The sequence below is a fragment of the Rhopilema esculentum genome, chromosome 6 (genome assembly GCF_057945365.1).
Source record: "Rhopilema esculentum isolate cy_ngs chromosome 6, ASM5794536v1, whole genome shotgun sequence".
Taxonomy (NCBI): domain Eukaryota; kingdom Metazoa; phylum Cnidaria; class Scyphozoa; order Rhizostomeae; family Rhizostomatidae; genus Rhopilema; species Rhopilema esculentum.
In genome coordinates this window covers 12026575-12045026 of record NC_142820.1, presented here as the reverse complement: position 1 = coordinate 12045026, position 18452 = coordinate 12026575, and the positions used below count along the sequence as shown (strand labels likewise).

The 18452-nt window shown below is 35.6% G+C and overlaps 1 protein-coding gene across 2 annotated transcripts; it reads right to left on the bottom strand.

Moving 5' to 3' along the window:
- Positions 1 to 590: 590 nt before the first annotated feature.
- LOC135686599 (uncharacterized) lies at positions 591 to 17391 on the bottom strand. Of its 2 annotated transcripts, none has more exons than XM_065202861.2 (16): positions 17240 to 17391; positions 15154 to 15334; positions 12930 to 14502; positions 11622 to 11809; positions 11205 to 11294; positions 10431 to 10718; positions 9375 to 9524; positions 8501 to 8761; positions 7705 to 8117; positions 6631 to 6901; positions 6142 to 6320; positions 4872 to 5592; positions 4046 to 4225; positions 3304 to 3372; positions 1573 to 1796; positions 591 to 957 (listed from the first exon to the last, which is right to left on the bottom strand). In XM_065202861.2, exons 2-16 carry the CDS (start codon positions 15296 to 15298, stop codon positions 835 to 837), a joined length of 4875 nt encoding a protein of 1624 aa, XP_065058933.2. In that variant the 5' UTR covers positions 15299 to 15334; positions 17240 to 17391; the 3' UTR covers positions 591 to 834. The 2 variants fall into 2 exon arrangements, with proteins under 2 accessions (XP_065058933.2, XP_065058934.2); XM_065202862.2 differs by lacking the exon at positions 17240 to 17391 and adding an exon at positions 15797 to 15926.
- Between the last annotated feature and the right edge of the window lie 1061 nt (positions 17392 to 18452).

Here is an 18452-nt window from a genome sequence, read left to right as displayed (position 1 = left end):
AAAACACAGCACTAATCAACGATTTCATGCGGACTGAAGATGAATATTGTGGCAATGCTGAAAGTCTCGATAAACTCCATCTGGCTAATCACTTCATTACCCTTGAGGCGTAAATTCATTTCTCAGGAGGGGTTGGCCAAATCTCAAAAGACAAGCAATTTTTCGACAGAAGTCAAAATTTACTGACGAAAACGGCAAAAACCTAGGTTTTAAATGACAATTAAGCAAAATTTGGGAGCCCCCCCAACACACCCCTCAATTTACCCCTATGCTTTGCCCTATGACATTTTCCTAATAAGTACGGGGAGTTTTTTCATTGATTTGTCAATTTTAATATTTTTTACCATTTAAAATTAATATTTCTTTTATTTTTGCAATCGAGTTAATTGTTGGTTATTTTCAAAGAAAAAGAGGACAGAGATTCACCTCTCGTTTGGCGATATTCCCCCTATTAATTTATAGTATAATTGGCGGATTATTATCTAACCACTCTCAGAAATTGATTCATTAGATCAAATAACGACTTGTTCTTGCAATAGGATAAAATTTGTTTGATATCAATAAGATTTTCCTCGAAAAAATGAACAGTATTCATGATCGCTCAAAAGAATTCACATCTACAGAAAATGATAAGTCAATTATCATTTATGATAATTCTCTCTGAAAATATGTATAGACAGTGATAACTAACATGTCAGATATGGTGGCACAAGAATCGCCTTTGCAATCTATAAGATTATATTTTGGGTGATCATAAAGACCAACAACAAGCATAAGTATTTGTTGTTAATATGATATTTTGATGTCACGTCTTGTGTTTCTGCTCCTTGTCTCCTATCGCTTTTGAGCACATGCCTGGCTGCTGGACTGAATTTCAGCAAGTTTTGAAGCTAGGCTTGAAATAACGGGAGCTGATGATGACAAAGACCCTTCGTTGTCCATCAGGTCAGCAAAGCCCTAAGAAAAAAGTACAGGTTAGAGCAAGGCCTGTGGAATGGACCACAGACAAGTACCTTAGAGTGAGGCAATGGGAATTAAGGCTCCTGCATGCCTTAGATGGGAAAGTTGAACAGTAGCTGGCATGCATATTTATAAAAAAAGGAACAGTTAATGCATTTTTAATAAAAGGAATATAAAAAAGCTTTAAAACTGCGGGTTTAAAATATATTTTATTAGAAGCATGACTATATAGATTCTGCACATTCTCTCTTCTGATTTTTCGAAGTTCACAAAGATTATGCAAGAATCTAAACGTTAAGTAGGCAAAACAACATAAAATCTTATGACAAGATTTACTGTTTCTTTGATAATTGAATATATCAAATGATATTAACATAAATATGGCAATTTATAGATATTCCAATTAATTAATTGAATAAATTAATTGGATTTTCCTACCTATATCTTCATTTATTGAATTCAAATATAATTTACAAGTTTAACTTTTGCTAAGATCATTCTCTTACCCCATTTTTAACCCCCAACACAATTCAACTGTAGTTTTATGCCTTGGTTTATGTCAAATTCCTTAAATTTGACAAAAAATGTGGCCATTTTTAATGCAGTAATTACCTTGCCAAAATCACGCAGAATCTGCATTTTGCTATCGTTTTCTGCAATGCCCATTCTAGCCTCGATCTCTTCACTAGATGACGTCACATTTGCAACATATTTGGCAAGCTTATGCCCCTTCGAATGTAAAATGTTGGCATCTAGCTGTTTCTTCCATGTGCTGAATGAAAGACTGTCTTGGCTCTTCAACTGTGATCGCACATTCCTTTCCCATTTGTTCATCTCTGAATAGACATCGGAAGATAAGTTACAAATTTATATTCTAAATCGCGCTGAACATAAACAAATGTGAAAGCATGGGCTAAAATCTGAAGATTCTTAAATCGAAATAAAAGTATTTTCTTGATTTATGCTAGCATAAAATGGCATTTGATTACGCTATACAGACAAATTCTTGTATCCAAAATGATTTTGGAGGGTCCTATATGGTCTACCACATACCAATGTCAAGATAAACATTTAGGCAGTATCAAACAAAAAAAATTTATGAGCTTTGATTAACAAACAATTATGTAAAAATGATGAATATAAATTCCTCTGGAAATTATTCGTCCACATGACATTGTGTTTAATGGATCTCCCTCAAATTTCAAACAATGCAAACTCAACACTCGACATTCGTTTCTGCTTCTGTGCAGGGACTAGATAAAAATCATTATGGTTCTGGTTCTATCAATAACAAAGACTTTTACTACAAGATTTAACAGAAATGCACTCATTGATGTAGGTTCTCATTAATGGGGGGCTTCTCATAAATAGGGGGCGCAGCGCATGCAGGGGACAATTCTGTGAGCTCAAAATTGGCACATTACTTCTCTTTAATTTCTTACTCTCAGAAGAAACATTAGCAAATGTATTCCATCAATTGAAATAAAATAGCTCCCTCCATCCCACATCAAATCATCATTCCCTTGTCACAGGAAGCAACGTTGGGCCCTTAGTGCATCGGCACAAGTTGCTTCCCCTAACCCATACCAAAAACCTAACCTTTGATATGGCTTAATCGACTCAAGTTCAAGCAACTTAAAGTTCTGGGTAGGGAATGGACGAGAAAAGTTCACTTTTTCCCCACCAGAGAGCCGATGCACCTGTCCTACCTTAGATACCTAAGATATGAAATGGGAAGGGAAAACAAGACTGAATTAAGAGCCTAGTCTTTCCAAGCGAAAAATAACAAGAAATGAATCCCGTGACGTAAACAGGCCCTAGCCTAACACAATAGAATAAACAATGATTTGAAGAAACACTGTACGGTTTATATCAAAAGGGGAGGGAGGAACGGGAGAAGAGAAAAGCATGAGAACAGCATACGACGTAAGCAAGATTATCCCAATGCAATTAAATACACCCATCTGTGTTAAGGGACCAACACTTTCGCGCAGAAGCCCAAACTACAGTCCTCCTTCTTCTCTATTATTTCCAATGGCATCAAAGAAGCATATAAAGACTTGAATACCAAACTGAAGCATGATAATTGACACCCAAATGAGAATAATACAAATAAGCTAACATAAGAACCCCTAGCGAAATCAATTTCTACAACATGCCTAGTGAATTAGCATTTCTGAAATAAGTGGGGGCACGTTTCCCCTGTGCGCTTATACATCGTTTAGGCTGTATCAATGCCCAGGGATTCACTTGAGCTGAAACAAGGCAACCAGTGCTACTGCCGGGAGACGTTTTCAGCAAAGAGATTTAATTGTTACTAATTAAACTTTTCTAAAAACAAACCTTTTCGTGCCTTGTTAACATAGAACATCGCATCACCCAACTGTTCCTTGTTGCAGCCATAGTAGAGACCTGAAATTTATTATTATTTTTAAAAAAACTGTTAAAGAACGATCACAACCTAATTTTGACAAATTTACAGACAACTCTACGTAAAAAAACATAAAAATCTCCATAACGATGTAAAAGCAAGGAATTTTTCCAACGAAGAGACTGATCTTGGCAATCCAAAATATACCTTGCTTGAAATCCAAAAATTTAAGAAAGGCGACAAAATTTTTTTCATTTACCTTTTAAAGATATGTCTCAGAACAAAGAAGTGCGAATTTGATAAATTGTAAGCAAGTTCAAGATCAGAAAGTCAACGCAATTTATAAAAATTGACGGGGTGAAGTTAAACCTAAAATTTAGCGAACTGTGATTTCCAGTTATTTAAACAACTTTCCCCAACCCTTAAATACAAAGAAACGGGTAAAGCTATACACCATTTCATTAAGGACAGCACAACAACAACTAAATTAATCTTTGAATCACAACAAAATATTGCGAAATTTGATTTTGAAGGCTGGTCCCATAATCAATCTACTGAAAAGTGCTCTTTCTGTTGAATCAAAACTAGCATGTATAGTGATTCGCTTTTCACATTTCTTTTAAAAACATCTCAACATTCCAGCACTCTTGGTATTGACTTCATGCAAGAATTGCACGTTATTTCAAGAGACTATGCAGACACAGAATTACTTACACTGAGATTTAAGCGCCACAGCAATACGGTTGATCCTGTTCCGTTTTGATTTGACAAATTCTTTGAATCGTTGATTTTGTCTTTTCTGAGAACTGACAAGTGCAGTCATGCCGTCCGAAATGCCCTTGAGTATGTCCATGTGCTTAGAAAATTGCAAGCATGGTTCATCTTCATTATTTGCTGAAAAATAGAATAATATTCTTGTTCTTCGGATAATTGACATCCTTTTTGTAAAAATAGCTACTAAATGATTGATTTGGGTAATAATAACTGCTAACACTTTGGATACAAAAAAGGGACCCTTTTTAATTTAGATTTTGTAAGTGACTGCTTGAATCTAGGTGTCAACTTTTCACTAGTGGTTGCAGAAGCAAATATTCTTGTCATTATTATAGGTAATTGTCACATAAAATTCGTTTTTCAAACAATCCCCAGAAATATAAAACAAACAGTTGGATAATTACCAACATGCGCATATGAATAGAATGTTGGACAAAATTTCGTGGAACATATTACTTATGCCGTTACATCCCTTAGGAATAGATTGATAGTCCTTTTACCCTTATTTTATAGTAAATCAACATTGTTCACAGGGAAAAGCAGAATAGCTGAATCGCCTATTCAAAAATGACGTTAGTGTTCCAAGACTTTTGGCTAGAATTCTACAAAAACATTCTACAAATCATGACTTTGAAAAATGGTGCATTTTACTTGCTTTTTGGAACAATCGGTTGGCAGCCAGTCGTATAAGTCACTGGTACCTCTTAATAAGCATTTGTTATCTGATAACTTTCTGACAAAATAAAAAATCTACAGAAAGTCATACCTGCAACGGATTCTCTCTTCTTATAGACTTGAACAACACCCTTCGGTTTTTCGATTTTCGCCTTTGCCATAGGGTCATCATTTGCAGCTTTCATCGATGGCGGATCCCAATCAAAAAGTCGAAGCGTTGCATCATCTCTCAAAGTGAACCTTGGCAGCTGCTCGTAAGCCAATTTCTTGTAGTAATGCTCCTCTTCTGACCAAATGACATCACGTGCTGTAGCCTTCTCGCAGGATTCACTATCGCCATCTGTGCATGCAGCTTTTGCCTCTTCAACTGCTACTTCAACATTGTCCTTCTCGTTCTCAATTAGTCCAAACTTTGATTTTAGGCCACCAATAGCTCCCTTTAGTGCTTTAATACCGGGGTATAGTTTGTCAGAAATTGCCTGAGCAATCTGCTTGGCAAAACTTACATCCAGACAGCCTTTCGTGTCAAATTCTACTTTCTTTGTTTTGAAGAATGTTGCGTTTATATTCAATCCAACACAGGCCTTGGCAGCTTCGTCCAACCCAGATTCAAAGCACATCGAATGGATTTGAACAATGTTCTCAATGGCTGTAGAAGCAGCAGCTTTAGCAGCATCGAGACCAGCCTTCAGTTTTTCCTTGGCTTCATTCAGTACCGATTTAGCCGTATCTAAAAGCTTCCTAGACTTGTCAAAGAACTTTTTGCCAATGTTAAACAGTTTTTTCAATCCTTCCAGAATCTTCAGAAGAGCCTGAAAGGAAAAGAATGATTCTACAAACTTTTGTTACATCTCATTGTTCACATATTGAGCTTAAAAGAATGTATTTAATAATATAATTTGGGATCTTAAATAAAGCAAATTGTTGCAAATACAGAAAGTGCACCCCTGAAGTGGATTTCCTTGAACAAAACGGCTTCTCATTGTCAATCTTTCTATGTCAGAAATTTTTCTTAAAATCTTGCACAAGAAACATTTATTTCATGCAAGAAAAGTCCATTGAAGCAAAGGTGTGACTTTTTTTCTAAAAACATTAGGTCTTGATAATGAGACAGGTATACACAAATACGCTGAGACAGGTCTCATGATGTTCTTCGTTGGACGCCAAATAACTTTAACCGCAGTGATCACACGAAGAAAGAAGGACCCCCGATATTAGACGTTCCCTTCTATAAATGTACCTTAATACCATTAAAGGTATCCTTAATACCTAGAGGGGGTGTTTGCAAACCAACCCCCCCCCCCCCCTCTAGGAAAAATGCACAAATCACAAAAGGATTAGAAAAGCTTCATAATACATACCTCCAATGCAACTTGCTTTCCCTTAGCTTTCAACAAGGAAAATCCCTTCTTTCCTTTACATTTCGCTATACATTCATAATTTGGTGCCTTGAATTTGCAATCGTTCCAAACTGGACAGCCAACGTAACCACCACCAACCTCTAAACATTTTGGATCCCAATCCGGGCCTCCGATACATTCTGATGAGACAGGAATAATCAACTCAATGGATTAAGCATAAATCTATCAATATATATATATGAATAAAATTCTATATTTATTAAAACCTTTATCAGTTTTAGTAAGCGTGAAGAAGTTTGGGAATATATCTTACAAGCATGAGATTAATATCATTAAGATAATTTTGAAATGTATCTCACAATTTTTCTAGCTCACTTTTTCCCCTTATCACTAGGATATCATTCAAGTGTAGCCTTCAAAGCATTAGTCTTGTTCATACTGAGGGCAAGAAATAAATGAATACAAGTTAAATGAAATATAGAAATATACCCGTGGAGCACTGATCAATACACTTCTCATTAAGTATACGTTTTGCTTCGCTTATTCCATCTCCTTTCTTTCTTAACTTTCCTTTGAAATCATCGATTTCTTTGTCCATTTTTGACACGCCCTCTTTAGAGTCCAAGTAGAGGTTGCCAATGCCAGCTACTTTTTCGTTTGCCTCGTTCATTGTTTCAGTTGCTGCCTTTCCAGCCTCTGTCAGATCCTCTTTAACAGCTTTCTGTATCACATCTGGACCAGTTTTTATACACGCAGAAACCTAAGGCATAACCATGAGATTTTAGAGGTCTGCAGTTGTTTTTGATTGATAGGCAACCCTTTGTCGTCAAGCAATTTTAATTGGAGTAGCGTTGCTATTATTAATATCTCCCAGTCATAATGAGTCCCAGTCATTATTAATATCTTTAAGTTTTTATTTTATTAAAGATGAAAACAGCTTCTTGTAAGTTGAAGTGTTTATCCCGTTTAGATATTCTTGATCACTAATGTATTATTTTGCCTTTATTAGTATTATTTATCTAAATATCCAAAAATAATGTATGAAATATCATGTTGACTATTGCTTGAGATTTTGAAAAGTTTTCCTTAATTATCTCTTATCAATATTAATTACCAACAGAATGAGCAAAGCTGATAAGAGATTGCGAATAGAGATCGAATTTAAAGACATCATAAAAATATAATTTTATTGTTTTTTAATCTTGACTGTATAACCTGCAGGAGCATAATGAAATACCTATGTGCAAAACTAGATAACAGTTTCATGAATAGCCATAAATATGGTCACGTGAGCTTTTTCCCTACCCAATCAGCCACTGTTATTTGGTAGATGTTTTAAATTTTATCAGCTATGTATATAGCTAATGCCGAATAACAGTAATCTTATCTCAACCAGTTTCTGACAAGTTAAACTGTCGTATAACTATGTATATAGTTATATGTATAATGGTAGTATATAGTTATATGTATAATGGTAGTAAATATGTATATATTTCCATCATGGATTAAGATGACGTCACAGACGGTATTCTATTGCCTTTCAAAATTGGTAAACATGCTTACATGGAATGATGCTGATTTGATGTCCGCGTATTTGCTCTTGATCTTCAAATCAGCCTGTACGACATCAAAGAGATTTCCAGAAATAGCAAATTCAAATCCGTTATCAGAAACATCAATACTCGCTCCAGCAGAGATTCCCAACACTGTTACGAAAGCTTTGATTTTTATTTTCACTGCAGATGCAGCAATTGATGCTTGAAGCATCGGACCTTTGTCTGCTTCGTTCTTTGACTTTTGCAGTGCAATGAGTCCACCACCAATCTTGATTGGCGACATTTCGACAAGAATAGAGAATTTCACTGGGTTGTATGCTATGCTGCAGTCAACGTAGACTTCAAATCCCAAAATTCGTATCTTTCCTTGGAATTTAAAACCGTTTTCAATCTTTGTTTTAAGTTGCTTGAGTTCTTTTCCTGAAAAAAGGCAGATAACCTGATTATGATTTTGTCGATAACTTACTGCTGAATGCCAGAGGAAAAGGGGTTCAGAAAATTCGGTTTTTAGTTTAATGCATTGAATGCATATTCGGCATCAAGTAGCTTGCCACCTCATTCGATGTGACTTAGAGGTTCTTATAGGAATACTGGGGCAAATGGTAATTATCCTCCAACAGGACAGTCTCAAAATAGCTGCCTTAACTTTTATAGAGCTGGTCAAAAGTTCATTAGGTATGGTTAGCTTGCTTACATTAAGTTCAGCCTCAGCCTACAACTGCCAAAATGTTTTCTTTGTCATTTTGTATCTTTCAAAAGAAAAATAAATTATAAATAAAAAAAGTGGATGAAACAAAATATACCTTTTGGTGAAAGTGTGAATGAAACGATCACTCCGTCCGGAAAGCCGGTGTCCATCAATGCTTTTGGAAGCTGAATGTCCAAACCAAATGCTTCGACTATGGCACTTAGCGTAAACTTACTCACTTGGGCGTAGAAATAGTTGTTGGCCGGGTTCACGCCGTCGATTCCAACTGCTGCTTTTGATGTTATCTGGTTGGAAGCTGCTCTTTTTGTTTCTTCTTTCTTAGGGAGGTAACCAAGTCGGAGTTCCCCTTCAAAAGCTTTAGAGTGAAGAAAGATAATTCTATCAAATGAACCTGTTGCCGTACAGTCAACGTTTTTATTAAGGCACTGGCGGGGTATATAATGTTTTAACAATTGTTAACGATGCATTTCACTTGAGACTGAACCAAAAATTAAAGTTCAAAGAAGCACATGAGTTCTTGTTTTCCAAGTAAGTCTTTGGCATATAAAAATTTGAAATTAGCACAAATAAGTGGATACTTAACATGCTAAAGTACTGGTCAACTTCAGAGAAATAATCCCCAAAAGTAAGCAAAAAATTTGCATCCAGTGGTGGATCGAAAGTACAATCAGAGGAAAGATGACGTGTTCGATAGGTTCCTTGCTCAGTTTATCGGGTTTTTGCCATAATTACGTCTGAGGTACGGTCAAAAAATCGGTGACTAGAATGTTTGTGTTAAAGTTTTGCTGAAATTTCCTGTCTGGGTGCATGCTTTGTCTGGGTGCATGCTTTGTCTGGGTGCATGCTATGTCTGGGTGCATGCATTATCTTACTTCTGCGTGGACGTTGAAATATTTGTCACAATATAGAAACAAGGTATGAAATTTTTAGGGAAGATTGAAATTCGTAATAATCATAGATCAACGAACCAAAATCTGTTACTGCGACGCCTGGTAAAATGCTAATACTAGCTGCGAGATTCCCAAATGACAAGAACTTGATGCCAAAAGCTTGGTCCCAGATGCCAGTCATTTTTGCTGACAATTGCAAAGAGCCAGTTCCCCCAATACCAACGGTACCTGTAAAGAAAGTATTAAAAAATTATCAGTTTTTTTAAATCGTATTGAAGAATGTGGTGTAATTGCTATCATTAACCGTCAGATTTTAAATTTAAGAAAATAGGCTTGTTTTGGTGTTTCATATCGTATTTGTTGTTTGCTTTTAACTCATATCTATTGTCAATTTAGTGATGGCTCATTTTGGCCTTTACTAGGAAAAATATGATCAGAAGAATTTATGTGAAAATCGTTGAGAAAATGTAGACATGATGGCACTAGACTAAATTTACCTTGTTTGATTCAGAATCTATATATTTTGATCTGTTTAACATTAAAACTATAACCAAAGGCTGATAGTCTAAGAATATCGTTGTTAAAGTTTCGGAACAGACTCTGCACGTGACGAGCTAATGAAAATAAGTTGCAGGAATCAGAATCTACAAATTTGATGGCTATAACACTTCATTAAAAGATTTAAAAAAGGTTAGAGATATAAAGATGAGTTATCCAATGTCGTTTTTAGTCTTAAAGCACGAATCATAAATCTTTGTGTGTATTTTTTAGAAAAGAAATTCAAAGGGAAGATGTTTTCATTACTTGTCCTGCGAGCAAATGAGAAACATGGCTAGCTACTGGTCTTAAAGTGGAAGAATTAACAAAATATTTTTTAAGGTGAATAAGATAGTTAGAGGAGCAAGAGGGTCTAGACAAGTAAGCAAGAAATTTTTATTGGGTTAACAGATGTGCTCATTTTTTCTTCTACGTATGAATTACTAGGAAAATCTAACCAGCTTCAATATAAAAAACTCCCATGTAAAAAATTTGCTGAGGTACAAATCGGCTTTAGACTTGCTAATCAAATGCAATTATGTTAAAACATTCTGGCATACATTTTCACCTAAATTGAAAAATTTAACTTTCAATTACCTTCCAACTCCAATTTTGGTTCTAGAATGTTGACATTTACTTGGAAATAAACTTTGGTTTCCTTTCCAATTTTCAACACAAGTTCAACTTTTGGAATTTGGACGTTCTTTCCAATGCTCCATTTTCCTTCGTAAATACCCCGTAGTTCCACCCCGTCAAGCGTTATCTTCCCTTCAATTATCAAACTTCTTTCTTTCTTTTCAGCACTGGTGACGTTTTTGCTGACTTCACACAACTGATCCCCTTTGCAGTCAGTTGGAATCTTAGCCACAGCTCTGAAGATTATTCCTAAAATATGAATTCATCAATGTTTTCATGCCTCAAAATAAAAGGTTGAAACGTTTGGCAGCCACGAGTACGGGGGTTAGGGCTTAAATCTTCTCTTAAGTCTTCTTTTATGCTATCCCTGGCAAACGACAATACCAAAACAACTAGTTTTAAAGAATGAGGGACAAATGTCAGCTGATGAGACAGGCAATGCTGATTCGAATGATACCAGATTATGTGGGAGCCATAAATGAGCTTTAAGGAAGAACAGAATGCTTGGTACAAAAAGTACTCATTAATCATGTGAAGAAACGAACATTTTCTGGCATCAGAATAAGATTATTGCATTAAGAGCAAATGTGACAACGACTCTGTATTATCACATTGCTTCTATTTATCGTATCTTCTAGAAATTGACCCATCTTGCACATCTGTCAGACTTTCTGTGGTTTCTGTTTTCTCGTTACCTAAGCACATCAAAAGCGATTGGACTAGGTAAGCTATTACCTTTTTTGATGCCAATTTCTTTCATGCTTGGATTCTCAAACTTCAAATCTTTGCTTTTCGCCGTTGCGTCTGTTGTGCTCATTGTCAACACTACAAAGATTATTTCATGTCACACACAGTTTTAAGAAATGTAAATGAATGTAAATAAAATCTACAATTTTTTCATTGCCAATGACACAAATGATTAAGAATACCAAGTGACCTCTTTAGGGTTACAAAAATGCAATTTTTTTATTGTGATATGATCATTGTTAAAAGAATCCGTCTTTTCGATGCTTTCATGATATTCATTTTGGCTAACATTATTTCTACATATCGTCTTTATATATATTATATATTTTATTTTTATTCAAAATCATGGATTGCTTAGAGCCCTCTTGGCTTCAACACGGTTTCAATATAATAAAACCTTCTTACCAACATTGAGCTCCGTTAACCAAGTAATCCCTGCAAGTTTCTTGTTGAAAAGTTTTTCTACTATTTCGTCAAGCCTTATTTTTTCAATGGAAATCCCCATCGCCATCACCGGAGAAGCGCCATCTTCGTACATAATTCCTTCGACTTTCAAACCGTCCCATCCAAAAAGAATTGGAGTTGCTTTAAAGCTGAAGAAGATCGATGACAAAAGTTAAACAAAACATCAGAAACATCGATTGTCACTGAGATTTGTAACAGAAAAGCAACTCTGGGGATAGTTACAAGGAGTATTCGGGTGTTACACCCCTCAATCAGGGAATGACTATAAAGCAATTTGTTTCCTTTTTGAAACAGAGCCATTTTATTTTGTTGATACAATCCCAAGCAAGGCTTTCTCCAAGATATGGAGGACTGTCTCTCACAGTGACAGCCACGTAGCTGCAGGGGGCACGGGGGGCTGTGCCCCCCAAATGAAAATTTTGACAACAACTTGCCCTCTCTGGCTACAGTTTTTCCGAATGATATTTTGAAAATTTGGCATATTTATAATTCCATGACCTTGATTTTGTCCCAACATATCTGTTTTTTATATATCTGTTTTCTTGTTTTAAAGCCTGCCCCCCTCAGGTATGGTTCTTGCTCGAGTTTGCCCCCCCCCCCCCTAGCCGACACCTACAGCTACGTGGTTGCACAGTGATAGAGCCTGACGATTTATCCACAAACAAAACTGACAACATTTCTTCGTTGGTAAAGGCTTACTAACAAACCTATGCCGATGTAAGGAGAAATCTGAGCTGTAGAAAGCACAAAAAAGGGGAAACATAACATCATTTTTTGTCTACAGGGTGCAAACATCGGATAATGACCGAACCTGAGTACAAATTTATATCCAGATATCAAGAAATGTTTATGTACATGTGCATTGTTAGCCTTAATTACCTTGATGCTTTTGTCTCTGCCGTTTTTGATTAAAATTTCTATGATGATATCATTATCGAAAGTAATATAAGAGGTAGTTTTGGTTGGTCCTTGTTTTGGACCAATCAGCGCAAAGTATGTCAAGCGTATTTTCAACTGCTCTTAAATGGCATTACTATATGTCTCTTAGGAATTTAATTATAATTTTACACCTGTATATAAAGTTAATGATGTGCAGGTTGACATGAATGTTAAAGATAATGATCAAAAGAAATAATTTTTTATACGGCAGAGGGGATAGTAAATAGAATAATAGAATACGATGGCTATAGTATCTTATCCAATAACCAGTCAAAAGTAACTGCAACACTGAAGAAGTCAAATACTCACCTTATGAAAAATGTGTCACCAAATTTCGCCTTTAGTTTGACGTCACACATTCCAAAGTCTAGATAACTGAGTTTTTTCATTGTTTCCTCGCTAAGGTATTTGACACCAAGTGCTCTGATAAGCTGTCCAGTTGAAATAGAACTAATTGAGCCGTCAAATTCATACGTTCCTCCTTTCTTTGAGAGTTTGGTAACTAGCATCGTTTCCCCAAACAATGTCTGGGAAGAACTGAAAGAAAATTCATAAGGCTTATCCTCGCCCTTGTGACTGACTTTGAGAGAAATATTGTACAGCGACAATATCTTGCCAAGTTTAAAAGGACCATCCATTGAAATGTCTATAGCAAAGGCCAATGTCTTGTAGTCAAATGAGAAATCATTGATTACCACAATAGGGGGGCCATCGCCTTTTAGCCATTTTGGGATATATTCTTTCAGTTTTGGTGCGAGTCCTTTAAGAATTTGAAGCAAATCTGACTTCCATTCGTCTGGGAATTTGAATTTCACTCCATCTTTGTTTATGGTGGCTTTAACAAATAACGAAGCTGGAAAGCTTTCTGTATTCAAGTCTGGTGCCAGTTTTTTGAACATCTCTTTAACAGGCAGATCAAGATGGAGTTTAGTGCCTTTCTCTATGGTCTTTTCTCCTTTGATAACACCTGAAATAGCCTTGTTGAATTCTTCATTCTTGATGATAACAAAGTCGTCATTTGAAATGGCAAAGGCAAAATTAAGTACAAGCTCTTTGAGAAGTGGAATCTTGGTCAGATCTTTTCCTGTTAATTCAGTTAGCAGTTTGGTTGGTGAAAATAGGTTCATTTTGGCCATCACTGCCACTTCCACATCATCATCTTCTGGTTTCTGGATAATGATAAAGAAGGAGGCACTCTTGAATGCTGCAGAATCGGGCTCTCCACTAGCGACAATTTCAAAAAATCCTTTTGTGTCGTACACCCCTGATACGGATGGTTTCTTGATCGTCAAACCCATCACTTTTGAAGATACTTGCTCATCAGAATCTGGAGGCGAGGCTGCTTTTTTAGAGAACATCCCAGTAAGACTTGGAATCTTCAGGTCATCTGTTTTGAATGAAAAGCTGATGGATGTCTCCTTCTCCTTTTTCTTTGCTGTTATTGGTACTTTCTTCTCTGCAATTGTCACAGATGCACTAATGTCTAAATCAAGAAGCTCCCAGTCAACAACGCCAGATTTATAGTTCAGTTTCATTTTTAATGACACACCCTCCATGGAGAGCTTTCCAGGAATGAGATCAAGCTTTTCACGAGAAGAGGTCTTGAACTCGATCGTGCTTTTACATTTGTCGATCTGCAGTGCTTCAAGGTCGAACTTATCCGGCAAGATGAATGTATTTGACTTCTCTCCAAGCTTGTTGTTTGGTAAAAAGTGATTCAAAATTCCAGCCAATGGCAGCTTTCCTCCGCATGAGTCTGGAGATGGCGAGAGCTTAAATTTGCATTCTCCATCAATAGTGAGTTTGACTTTGCATCCTGCAATCTCAAATTCAACTCCATTTTCTTTTCCATTGATGAGCACGTTAAGATTCGGCAATGATGCTGGAAATGTTATAGACATTCATTAGGCATCTTTAGAGAAAACGAGAATGTCATTTTTTATCAGAAATTTTTGTGATTTATAAAAACTGTAATTCTATAACGATAGTGGTTACATGTATAATTACATAATCGTCAAATGTCTTCTCTAACCCAATTTATCTTGCACGTAGAAGCCTTGGAAGAATGAAATTATTGGGAATCCATTGTTTATGAAAAATAAGGACAAAGAGATTGTTCATGGGAAACAAAGGATCTCTATCATTGTTTTTTTGTGGGGGGGGGGGGGGGAGCACGAGTCTTCATAAGAACAATAGTTGTTACGGGCCTACTACCTACGTAAAGAATTATAAACTTAAAGAATTATATGTCATTCAAGCTTTTTGTTATATCTCGGTTGAGTTTGGCGAAGTTCAGGATCATGCATTATGTTAAAAAGAATCGGCTCAGTCTCCCCATCTTATCTCAAAATACAAAATAGAGACACATAAAACATTTAATATAAATTATCATTTATATTAAAAGGTCTAAGTTTAGACAGTGTAAGAAGAAATAACGTTATACATAAGAGAGCATGCTGCATTTTATTGTCGTTTGAGTTTGTCCTATATAACCTCCAAAATTCTCGAGAGCATTATTTTCACAGCAGCTTACCTCTCTTTGCACTATCATCCTGTGTGATGCCGTTCCTACGATGCAGCATGTAATGGTTGCTGTATGCATTGTGGTGCCATTTTCTTGCATCTGAATGTACTGCTGCAAGCAGCACTACCAAGAACAGGTAGTATGTCAAAGACATAATCCCTTGGAAATGCCGTTGATATTGCCTTTTTACCTTAGGGGAATAAATCAAACGCTATTTGAGATTGAAATGTTTTCTACACAATCCCCACTCCAGGTTTAAAACTTCCTATCTCAAGAATAAATCCTGAGCAAAGCGCTTTTATTTATTCATTCTCCATCGGTAAACAAACTTTCTTAATGCAAATATATAAATAAAAACGTAAGTTTTGTAAAAAAATTGTCATAAATATCCTTAACGTTTCACAATCTTTAGAGTTTCCTTTCTAGAATCAAGGGTATATGTTTCAAATATATACCATTATAGCATCAGGTGGGAAGCGCAATTGGATAAAAGGCTTGATGATAAAAATAGGGACCACCACGAGGTGGAAAGAGCTAGCTGTTCCTTGATATATATTTTTGAGAACAACCTTCCTGTTTTGAGACCTAGTATTTATCGACATAGCCAATATTAATCAGGACAAATCAAGCAGTTGGAAATGTTTCGACTTACCGTTAATATAGCGACAAAAACAGTTGTATTTCAAAGAAAAACGTTTCGATTGAATCCCCTTTCAATTTGACTTATAAAAAACCCGATTAGGTTAAGTATGAGCACAAATGGCCCAAGAAAGTATCCTTGTGATATGTCGCACGGAGCAATTCTACGAGATTCAAAATTATAATATGTAGGAAAAAGATTTAAAGAAAATTTTTTTAAATCTTAAGTATTTAAAAAGGAGTGTAGATAGCAAAATATGTTGCTTCATCTCATAGCATGAGGTGACATTCACAAATTTTGTTCACTGATTCTTCACGTCAAGGATCACTAAACGGACCCTAATTATTTGTGTAAACAAACCTCTTCATCTACTTTACAAAAATGTCGTGGAAATCGCAATGCCTAATTTGAATCACCTTTGTACTTTCTCTGTGACATTTCACGTAACGTATTTCTGAATGTGAAAAAACACACGACTCCCCGAGATAAAAACATGCGAGATAAATTCCTAAGATTGGAGGCAAGAGAACCTTTTTTCCTTCGTTTATAGTGTACTTGAAGACATAGGCCATGTTACTAATCAGAAAAATACCTTTAAGGCTAAATGTTTGATAGAAAAAATCTGGAGATTAATATCATTTCCATATTATAAATGACATATTTGGATCTCAAAACAATTAAGGAAATGTTGATATCAAGCGGTAGGAGCAAAGTGTAGGCCAAATTGTAGAAAGATTAAATAAGATTAAGTACAAAGGCTGCGAAAAAATAAAAATAGAGTATTTTAAGAGTAATAAAAATGTATATGACAATCATTTTAAATGTCTACAATTTTGAGCATCATTATTGTGAGGAAACAAGACAGCTTTTGAATAGGCTATAAAAAGATTATAGACAGTTTTTCAATAGGCCGAAATATTTCTGTGTTTAGTTTTCGTTCTATGGAAAATGGCAAATCGCACAAATAATATTTCACGCAATTTGCATTTACGTAATAAATCTTCTATTTATTTTGACAGTTATCACGAGTTAAAGTTATACAAAAACCCATTAAATCTTTTTTCAAATATCACTGACTTCGAAAACATTTCTCCCTTCAAATATGGAAAACGTATCTTTGATATTCTCTGTATATTGTTCAGCTTGTTTTTAGAAGCCATGTTTCCATTGTAAATATTCTTTCCATTCTAAGTAATTTATCAAGAATAAAGTATAATAAGACTACTTTTCCAATGTATTGTAAAGTGCTCGATGCCGCACAGACAAGGTTGTACACGGTTTGTTGTGTAGAACAGGACGTTTTTAAGCGTGCACCAAGGCTGTTTGATAATCGCATTAAGCGTGAAACCCCATGCTGAAACTTACAACCATATTTTCCTGCATACTATAACTTGCAACATATAATACATCATAATTCATACAATTACTTTTTGAACTCTTAAAATGGAAACTTACCGTTTCTGTTTTCGGATTTCTCACATGAGTTTCTAATAGGCTGCAATATTGGGAATCACGGTAACACACTTGGCTAATCAATAAATAGTCTATCGATCGTGTTTTAAGTAACAGTCATGATCAGAGCTGATCTTATTGTGTCTCAAAGATTTTGTTAGCAAACAACCAGGTTCACCTAGACATCGAGACAGGTCTTTATCGGGAAAATATTCGTAAGATCTGCATAGCAATATAAGATCACGAACTTTTCTATACACAATTAAATGTGCCGTTTAATGAGAAGCTCGGAACTGATTTTGCATGCTATCACGCTTGTGGTGTAACCAGAAAATCTTTAAGCATAATAATTTTGCATAAATTTGACTTTCAAGGGGAAAAATCTACTAATAAAAAAAACAGCATGGAGAAAATAGTAAAGGAAATTAATACACTGAAATCTATATGCTTAAATTTTATGCTTACCTCTTTTATGTGATCAACGAACTGGGAATAGATAAAAATATCATGGATGCCATTGGTCTTAATAATAAATATCTAACCTGTCGTGCTGGCAGCTTTTGTAGATTTTTACAGGTTAAATAATACTTGAGTTTAAGGTCAAGTAAGTAAGATAACATTGGTTGAATTATATGAAATGCATAAACATATTTTTAAAAATAGTCTTTTTAACGCACATTTTCCTAAAAAAACTGTTTCTTTTACATATAAAACTTTTAAAAGGGCAACTATTAAAGGTCCGAGAAGATGATCAGGTTAGTTTTTTATACAGCCGAAAATTGACTTGAAGCAGGTACAATATTCGCCTCGACACCTCTTGAATACCAAGGTGTTTTTATCAACATCACTCTCTTCCCTTGTGTTAAGAAATATGAGAGTTTTGCATTTTTTTCTGGCTACCTGAAAATTGATAAGATACCAAAGCATCATCCCTGCTTATTTGTCGTGCTTTATTGCTAGGGAAACGAGTCTAAATTCCTATCGTTTATCCATATGTTTGAGCCAATGAGAAAAGTGTACAATACGCATTAGGGCGAAGGCTTTTCTTTGCGCTCACAGTATTTAGCGACAACAGTTTCCAAATGTTTCATTCTTATTTTTCGCAAGTCACCCTATTTTCTAAATTTTCTTCGTCTTTTGAATCGAGACTGGCTACTTCCCTTAAGAGGTGCGAGAATGGCTCAGTTGTTAGAGGCGCTGGCTACAGACGCAAGGG

Excerpts from the sequence above, each read along its gene's own strand:
- LOC135686599 (XM_065202861.2), bottom strand. The coding sequence starts at position 15,298 with ATGTCTTTGACATACTACCTGTTCTTGGTAGTGCTGCTTGCAGCAGTA. Across the intron at positions 10,719-11,204 it reads AGAAATTGGCATCAAAAAAG|GAATAATCTTCAGAGCTGTG; the intron begins GTAATAGCTTAC and ends TTCATATTTTAG. Across the intron at positions 4,226-4,871 it reads GAAGAGAGAATCCGTTGCAG|CAAATAATGAAGATGAACCA; the intron begins GTATGACTTTCT and ends TCTATTTTTCAG.